We start from the raw sequence: 9863 nt of genomic DNA on the forward strand, positions 1-9863 counted from the left end.
TTATCTTCGTAATCCATCAATTGAAGTTTCAGGAAACTCAACTTTAGGTGTGCGGTCATTGAAGAGTTGTTGAGCCCACTTAGGTATTTTCTTTACATGTGGCACTGGCATAGGCTGAACTAGTGAGCCATTACCATCAGATGGTTCAGCTTCCTTTTCTGGATAGTGGGTCGAGATTGGGGGTAATACTTCTTCGGTTGATGAGATAACTTGAGAATCATTGTTCTCAACTAGTTGTGGTCGTTCCTCATCGAACACCACATCGCGGCTTGTCAATATCTTTCTTGCCTCTGGATCGTAGAGTCAATAGGCCTTTGACTCTTCACTATATCCGAGAAAGATACACTTCTTGCTTTTAGCGTCCAACTTCTTTCTGCTCACATCTGGAACATGTGTGTAGCACGTACACCCAAAGGTTCTGAAGTGCAACACTGAAGGTTTCTTGCCTGAATAAGCTTCTTGGGGTGTTTTCCCTTGAAGTGCCTTCTTGTAGCTCCAATTGAGGATGTAAACTCCTGTGTTCACTGCTTCAGCCCATAATGGGTCGGGCAACGCTTATGCCTTCAACATACACCTAGCCATCTCGACAACTGTTCGGTTTTGATGTTCGACAACGCCATTTTGTTTTGGGGTGTAGGCAATTGTAAGTTGGCACTTAATTCCACGCTCTTTGCAATACTCATAGAATTCTATTGATAAGAATTCTCCACCTCGATTAGAGCATAACTCCTTCACTAACTTTCCGGACTCTCACTCGACAAACTTATGCCATCTTTTGAAGATTTTAAAAGCTTCAGCCTTCTCCCGAAGGAAGTAAACCCACATCTTTCTACTGAAGTCATCGACTACTAGCGTATAGTAGAGAGATCCACCCATTGCAAGAGTCGCCATTTTTCCAGAGAGGTCGATGTGTATTAGTTGTAGAGGAGTCTTTGTCCGATTTTGACTCTCTTTTGGAATGGTTGATCTTTGATGCTTGCCCATCATACAAGCATCACAAACATGACTCAAGTCAAATAGGGTTGGCAACCCAACTACCATATTTGACTTCTTCATGTCCTTCAACACAGCAACATTGAGATGCCCAAATCTCTCATGACATTGCTTTGTGTTAGTACTTGTGTTGTGGTCAGTAGAAATTGTGAACGCACTCAGCTCATAGAGATTGTTGTGCCTTACCCCTATTCCTACAACCTTGCCAACTGAATCTGTTATTTTTGCACCCAACTTCTTGAATCGAACATCAAGACCCTTGTTGGTCAGTGCAGAAATGGACAATAGATTCTTCTTGAGATCTGGCACGTACAACACTTGAGAGAGATTCTTTGTCCTGCTAGTCGTTGCTTTGAGGGAGACGGTTCCGGTTCCTTTGGCTGAACATCGGGCATTGTTCCCGACCACAACATTGATGGGCTCTTGTAGAGGTGTCCAAGAGTTGTACCAGTCACGATTACTGGTCATATGTCGGGATGCTCCACTATCGAGAATCCAAGAGTCGTCGACAACTTGAGTGTCAACTGAAGAACACACTTCTTCAGTTGCGACCCATAACTCAAGCTCATCTATGACATTTTTGGCGAACTCGGGCCCTCTCCAAGAAGTCTTACTAGAACCATTCTTCTCATCCGCCATCTTCTTCCAACAATCCTTGATTGTGTGACCCTTCTTGTCACAGTAGAAACAAGATCCATTGAACTTCTTCTTCTTTGGTATCTTATTCGCATTGTTTGAATTGGATGCCCCTTTACTCTTAGTCCTAGAGACAAATGCCGAATATTCCCTTCCTTCTCTTGTCCTCAACCGAAGCTCCTCTTCAAGCAGCATTGCACTTAGTTCATCAAATTTTAAAGGAGTGGGTTGAACCTGAGTGTTCAATGTTGTCACAATGCCATCATACTTGGAAGGAAGTACTTGAATGCACCGACGAGCCATATCCTCTGGAGAGACAACTACTCCAACAGCTGCCAGTTGATCTTGAAGATCCTTAATCCTTTTTACAAAGGATTCTACTTTCTCTCCATCAACGAGCTTCTCTACAGCAAGCTGATTTTTGAGGTTTTGTATCCTTGTATAGTTTCTGGTTTCATACTGGCTAGCCAATATGCTCCAAGCTTCATTTGCCTTGGTTGTATGTTGCACTAATGTTAGTACATAGTCACATAAACTAGTGAGTATGGTACACAACGCATCAACATTCCTTCTCTTCCAGGCTTGAAGTAGATCAGCATTTGGAGGGATTGATGTGGTAGGGTGTGTAGGGTCAAAGGTCACCATGGGCTCAGGTCTCCTCCTGTGGGTCTCATGATTGTCTCCAACAACTCATAGGAGTCCAAAATGGCAGACTTTTTGAACTTCCATAGAGGGTAGTTGGTTCCATCTAGCTTTCCATCAAACAATGGAGGTGGGCAAATGCGCAGTGGAGCAGCTGCAACAGTCGTGGACAAGGCCATTGATACTCTCTCTCTCTCTCTCTCTCTCTCTCTCTCTCTCTCTCTCTCTCTCTCTCTCTCTCTCTCTCTCTCTCTATATATATATATATATATATATATATATATATATATATATATATATGTTGTTAGACAACAACTACCCGTATATACCTAATCTAGACCAACCTCTCATCTCTAATACCATGTTAGAAATATTGAGAATCTATTAGATAGGTATATAGAGTTACAACCACGGAGATGGATATATGAAAACAAAACTTATATTACATATGAGAGTAGCTTGACACAATGGTATTTCACCCATGCGCTCACACCTTGGAGTTTAGATGGGATCTGGACCAGCTCACTACAAAATTAGTGGGGACTGATGATCATTCCACCACTATGTAAGAGAGTGGATTATATTCTCCGTTTCATCTAAGTGTAACATTAAATGTGCATGTCAGTTGATAGTAGTGGAGATATTCCTTTTCTGTCAACTGACTTGTCCTTTAATATAACCAACTCCCTAGATACAGGCTAGTGCTAGATAGTACTTATCTTGATGTCAATGGCACATACTTCAAGACTAAGTACATTATCACTTGCCCACAAAATATTCTAGTTGACTTGATTAGCCAATCCTATTACCTATTTCTCTCTTTCCTAAATCCATTGTGTCCTACACATCTACGGTTTCCTAGATTAACACCTTATCGACCCATATGGTCAAGTTGCATACTAGCAGCTCCTCATTTGGGGCGCTATCACAAAATGTGCACTCTAAGAGCGCATATGGGGATAGATTTACAACTTGGGGCTGATCATTGATTATATCTAACATAACTGACCAAACATGGAAACTGGAGTCCCCTTTAGCACATTAAGATGATTGCTGTCAACCATGTAAATTGTAATTATGAGTACAAGAATTATAGTAAGTTAATGTACAGTAATAAGAAAGACAATTATACTAATTTCATTATTTAATTAGAAAATGGCTTCACTAAGTTGTGGTATCATTGCAATATTTTTTTTATAATTGCGTGTTCCAAAATATCATCTTATATGTGGCCCCTTCCGAAGAAGGCAATTTTACTACAAGGTAGTATAAACTATCTATGTGAAAACAATGCATGCACATATGCGGCTCATCCTTCATGGTGGACATTTGAGTATGACACTTAACATTATCACGCCCATCTAACAAATTATCATATTTCTCATTAATTACAATATACGTTGAGCATGTGATAAGTGAGTGATATTCATCCTCCATGAGGTTTTCATTGCATACCTCACACCTCAATACTTGACTTGTGTAAGCAACTTGCCACTTCATGTTTAGTGCCGCTTGTGACCTATCCGCGATGATCACGTAACTTCCATAGCATCACCAGAGAGCTCCAATAGATCTTTTATTCCCCATCTCTTAAATGGTTTCATCTTCAATGCCTCTAATGATCTAATATCCTCAATGATCACATAACTTCCATAGCATAACCCGAGGCCCAACAGCTCAAACAGATATTTTAGTCCGCATCCTATTAAACAGTTTTATCTTTAATGCCTCTAGTGATCTAATCCTCAATGATCACATAACTTCCATAGCATAACCCGAGACCTCCAATAGATCTTTTACTCCTTATCTAGTAAACCGTTTCCTCTGTAGTGGCTCTAGTGTTCTAGTCCTCAATGATCACATAACTTCCATAGCATAACCCGAAAGAGCTCCAATAGATCTTTTACTCCCCATCTCTTAAAACCATTTCATATTGTGAAGCACCTTAGCCAAGATCATAGGATTTTGCTCCTCTCAATTTTCAAGGGGTATGGAGAGAATTTTGAAAACTGAGGGAGGGGTATGCAGGGATTATTATTCACATCTTCTGTGGGAGAATTTCGTGAACGATCAGTGATTGAATCTCGACAGAGAATCGATTCGCTAGCAGAGAAAAAGACCGCATTTTTGGAGAAACAGACAAGAAGAACTCTGTTTTGGTGTCCGCGCGTGTGTCGAAAAACAGGTGCCGATATTTTTGAGTTTTTCCATGGATTCATAATTTATTTTGAGTTCGTAATTCATCACCTATTCCACTTGAGCTAATTCCTTCTTTTTATTCTAACCTTAGACGATTAGAAAGGAAATGTGGAAATGAATTGTAGACCAGATGATTGAGAAATGAATTGTATCTATATGTACGTAGTGTGTGTATGCATAAATATAGATGTATGTATGCATGTATATATATATTCGAGTTGAAGCAGTGTAGGATTAACAGGTTTCCAAATTGTTACCCCCATTTGTTATTCTGGAAAATATTGAAGGGAATTATCCACAAAACCTTAAATTTGGAGATTTTTCTTCCAGGTCTCCACAATTTTGTTTTTGAAGGAGCTTTAGAATTACATATTGCAAGTGAAACTACACTAAATCCCCGTTTCTTTTTTATGGAGACTGGATCTTGATTTGAATGGAAAATTTGAATCCATGTCAGAAGACAAGAAACTGGGTTTGATAAAAATACTCACAAAGAATGAGAATTTTCCGTCATAGACCGACACCTTTAGCTATGGAAATTTTTATGTCATTTGTCTCCCTCAAATTAGAGTATAGTTGCATCAATGTGTTTTCTTTTGTCTTTTCCACAATCATATGTTTTTGATGATAACATGGATCAAGAGAATAAGACCTTCCAACTGACGCGATGACTAGGCATCGGGAAAATTCCGAGAGATCCTTTGTGATCATGTCAAGAAGCCAAATCAAACCTGATTTCAAAACCTAACAATTATAAGCAGATAGTCTTCTTATTCACACAAAAAACCTGAAATTTCAATTCAGATAGTCATGACCCTTAATACACACAAGTACAAAATCTTGCCAATTTCTTATGAGGAGCTGAGGATAAAAATAACAAAATTCAATGAAATATAATCCCTAATACAGAGATGCCAGTTATAATCATGTGATGGTATATAATCATTGTCATGGGTAAGATATACATATATGTGCATGCAGGTATATGCTGTAATCTAAACGTGGAATTTACTAGTAAGATTATGCTACCAACAAATTAATATCTATTATGTTGTGGCATTCAAAAATTTCAAAGATCAAACCTTTAAACATTTATTCTTTATACATAGTTCATAAAGAGACATCAATCTTACTTACAAAGTTAGTTAGAAATTAAAAAGTTAAACCCAAAGATCTATTTGTTTGAGGATATCAACAATGGTATGTAATGACTAATATGAATTGAAAATTCCTTGGTGCAGATGGGAAAATGGTTTCAGAGGAGCGTAAGCTTGTGTGGAAGGGTGCGATCCCATTACAACTAGTTCTTCACAGCACAGAAGTTACCACAATGCCATCACCTCCTCCAGCATTTGTATATCTCGATTTCACTTTGTTTTAGTATCCAAAGTTTATTTCTTTTCAATAAGTTGATTCATTTTGTTCACATTTCAATATTGTCATTGAAAGATTCACTCAAGATCATTAGATTTTTTCCATTGTTTGAGAGAACAATGCCTCTAAAACTTCATTTCTCGGGTAATTTGTACAGATACTTGCACCGCGAAATGGATACTTGCCTCTTTTAGTTCCTACAGTGAAGCCACGTTTTCAAAGCGCTTTGCCAATTGGACAAGACACTGGATGGTTTGAATATGAAGATCTTCCTTTAAAGTGGTAATTGATTTATAACATTTTTCTTTTGGAATCACTCAAAGAACTCAGATATATTGTCATTTAATTGGTGTGTATAATCCATGCATCTGTCTTTAATTTCTTAAAGAATACTCCTTAAGTTTTACCTCAAGATAGGAATATCTCATATTCTGATAGACAATCATCATATGGTTTTATTGAAGTATGTTCGATGTCTATCCCATTGTGTATAGCATTTCTATGAATTGATATATAGAGGAATAAAATAGACAGTTAATAATGTGCCATGTGTATGCATTCCTGTGAAGGATCTATGAATAATTTTCTTTTTTATGGCATCGGCAGGCATATTCCTATTGGAGTACTTTTTGATCTTCTATGCTTCAATCCAGAAAGACCTTGGAATCTTGTGGTATGTGCTTGAAACTATTTTCAGATGCACTACATTTTTAAAACATACCTTTATTGGTTGACCTATTTCTTATGGGTTGTGGTAGGCTTTTTTATGTACTCTGATAGATATGATCCATTCGTGTATGTTTTCGTGTTTGATTCATAGGACTTACATTTCTGCTTTTTGAGCTGAATGTTATGGTCTACTTTCAATTTCGAAAAGAAACAAAAATTTAAATGGTGGCTTCTCAATATACAATGGACACTGTATTTTTAGAAATGATAAAAATTTAGTGTTGATGGTCTTGTGCTACTTGAACTGATGCTCAGAAGATTGTGGCTTGGGGTTAGCTTCCATGTTTTCAGTTTTTTGTTTTCTTTTGCATTTTACCCTTTTTTCTTTGTTCAAATTATAATGAAAGCATGTCTGTTTGTGTTTGAAAGGCACAAGTTCATAAAGCAAGAATTTTGGTGGCAAGTTTGAAAATAAATTGTTTAGAACGTGTTCATATCTCTTAGTTGATCTAAGAACTGGGGCATGGGAAAAAAATGAGAAAGGTAATGCTATGATAAAATTAGGAGTTTGGCATAGATGGCCATCATCAGGTTGCACCATGGCGTGAAAGAATCTATGTTCTTTGTCATTTAGATGCACTTTGGTTGCTGGCTATTATGTATTCAATTCAAATATTATGTTAAAGATAGTGCATAACATTACAGAATAAACAAGTGGATATGATTATGAAGTTTGAATTTTCCTTCTTCATGATATCGTATTTATAGAACTTCCAAAGTTTTCCTGTGATAGAGAGATGATGAGAGACTATACAATATCCTTTAGGGCATGAATAACAAAGCTTCATTACCATTATTAACAGGTCCATTTTAGAGGTTATCCTGCTGAGCTTATTCCTTATGATGGGGAAGACGCGGTTAAATGGAACTACATCAATTCCCTTAAGGAGGTGAGTGACATGATATACATCTTTCTGCTTGTTTCTCCTCTCTTCCCACCTACTAATCAGTTTTATAATATTTTTCTGAGGATTTTCTCTTGTGCTGAAGATTTTTGGATTGTCATGTGAGAAAGATTAATGGGTCTTATCTAGGTCATGGTGTTTTGAAACATCATTCATTATTTAAGTTTTTTTAACTTAGAATCTATTCATTACTAGAGGCTGGTTTTGTGAACTAGTTCTTTTTTCAACAGGCATCATACGTTACACATGGAAGCACAAAGCATGTGATGAATTTATCCCAGTCTGATCAAGTAGATCTTTGGCGATCAGTTGTGCAAGGTTCTCTAACTAAAAATACTGAAAAATTCTGCACAAAAAGTGCTTTTATTTTTGTACAGCTACATTCTTTTAAGAATTGTACAAAGAGAAATATTGTCCAGGTGATCTTGAAAATTATGATCGTGTGTCTTTGAAGTTGGCATCTACTCCTGGCACAAGCTCAACTGTTGGACAAACACAATCAAAGCAGATAGGTGAATTGATGAAGTTAAAATGCACGTGGCTAGCTATATAAATATCATCTACTGTTATAGTGTAGATTGATTGAAGTCATGAAGTGCCTCTGCTTGGGTGTGTAGTAGGGATTGGTGGGGAGACTATACCCTTGAGAATTCCTTTGCGCTTGTATATAAGAACCCTGAAAGTGGAGAATTCAGATTGGACCAAGGCATTGGCAATGAAAAACTGGGATGAAATCACATACATAGCAAGACCAATGGATGTATGGGGAGATGATGGTATACCTGCATAACTTTTCAGCATTCTGATAGATTGTGTTGTTACTTTTAAAAGTTTGAATTCCGTATTTCTAGATTGATGACTGCCTAGATTTTGAATAGCTTCATGCTAAAAAAATATAAACAATATAAAAACATTGTCTCATATCCTTTTACTAGCATTATTCTTAAGCTTCTAAATTTGTAAGTTTTCATGAGTATGAAGGATTGTAAGAGTCTCTAACTCTAATCAAATGGTCTATCTATTCTAGGTTATAAAAAGGAAACTTTCCATTCTTCTTTTTGAACTTGTAATTTGATGGCATGTAAAACTAGGATTAAAAAAGCTTTTATTTTTATTTTTTCTGCTGCTATTACATCACGGTGAGAGATAGCATTTTAACTCTGAGACTTTTACTTTTTAGCTTTCTGAATTTTTACATTACATTTTTGTGTCTTTTGTTTATGAACTTTTTGGACCAAATGTTCTATGTTGTTCAGGAATTGTTCTGACACTTTGGGAGGCTCTCAAAAGGATTGTACCGGAGCTGTGTTCACTTGCAATGGAGATTCCAGGGAGGGAGAGAAGGTTCCCTTTTCCTCTAATAAGGGAAAATGAATTAGTCGATCACATAAATGTACAAAGTGAACAACTATATTTTAAGAGCTTAAACTTGTCTCATAGGATACCGAAACCACATTTCCAAAATGGAATCATCCGTATACAAGGTATTGAACCCAACCCAGACTTGCCTATGGATTGGATAGCTCAAAATCTTAGAGGCCCTGACCATTTCTTGCATGCTTGTGTACTAATAATAGCAGCTTGCCAAGGCCAAGAAAGTGAGTAAAAAATTTCTTTTATGGGGCAACAAAAAGCATGTGATTAAAGTAGCCTGAATCTATTGCATACAAATCACATATTATTCCATGAAATTAGCTGTTTGGGGGAGAGCAGATTGAAAATGATATGGATTTGTGCTTCAAACGTTGTAGTTTCAATTGTAAGAACTTTTAAGTAAACCTTTGAAAGCAAGTTGAGAGTCGAGGTTTGCTTCATTGTTGTATGAAGTCATATGATCATTCGATTTGACTTCATATTGGACTGGAAGGATGTCATGTTGCTTCAAATTTTAGAATGTGTCCATTTGACCACAAAAATGAGAAAGGCACATTTTGAATTTCCATTGACTTTCTACCTTTTTATGATATCAACATAGAATCCCAAAGGCCGGTTTTCTCATGTATTTATTTTATTTTTGTCAACATTACATCACACTATGACTTCTTTATTTTGAGCACCATCACATTGGTTTATTAGCATTATTTTAAGATGATGGTAGGTTTCCAACCCTTGGGTCATGGAAACAAGAACATAAAGAGTCAAAGACATATTTTTAGAGAAAACATTTAGGATACATGATCATAGACTTGTTAATTGTAGCTTGAAGTCAATGCTTCCAAATCAGGCTTTATCATGCAATGAGATGCCTCTTTTCTTTGTCTAGATGACAATACTTGTTGTCACCATGGTATTTCATAACGTAATTTCGCAATATGTGCGTAAATATTTTAGATGGCCCTGTGTTTTATGTAGAGGTTAAAGGGTTGACATAGATATTCAAACAGT

The 9863-nt window shown here is 36.8% G+C and overlaps 1 protein-coding gene across 1 annotated transcript; it reads left to right on the forward strand.

Moving 5' to 3' along the window:
- The first annotated feature begins 4348 nt into the window (after nucleotides 1-4348).
- LOC147847713 (autophagy protein 5-like) lies at nucleotides 4349-9414 on the forward strand. Its single transcript, XM_087338897.1, has 9 exons — nucleotides 4349-4456; nucleotides 5712-5824; nucleotides 6002-6126; nucleotides 6451-6517; nucleotides 7377-7463; nucleotides 7709-7796; nucleotides 7898-7990; nucleotides 8096-8254; nucleotides 8735-9414. Exons 2-9 carry the CDS (start codon nucleotides 5720-5722, stop codon nucleotides 9082-9084), a joined length of 1074 nt encoding a protein of 357 aa, XP_087195023.1. The 5' UTR covers nucleotides 4349-4456; nucleotides 5712-5719; the 3' UTR covers nucleotides 9085-9414.
- Nucleotides 9415-9863: the final 449 nt, after the last annotated feature.

The sequence above is a fragment of the Azolla caroliniana genome, unplaced genomic scaffold, assembly GCF_043228905.1.
Source record: "Azolla caroliniana isolate FFs.n. ecotype wild unplaced genomic scaffold, voAzoCaro1.0.p SCAF_736, whole genome shotgun sequence".
Classification (NCBI taxonomy): Eukaryota; Viridiplantae; Streptophyta; class Polypodiopsida; order Salviniales; family Salviniaceae; genus Azolla; species Azolla caroliniana.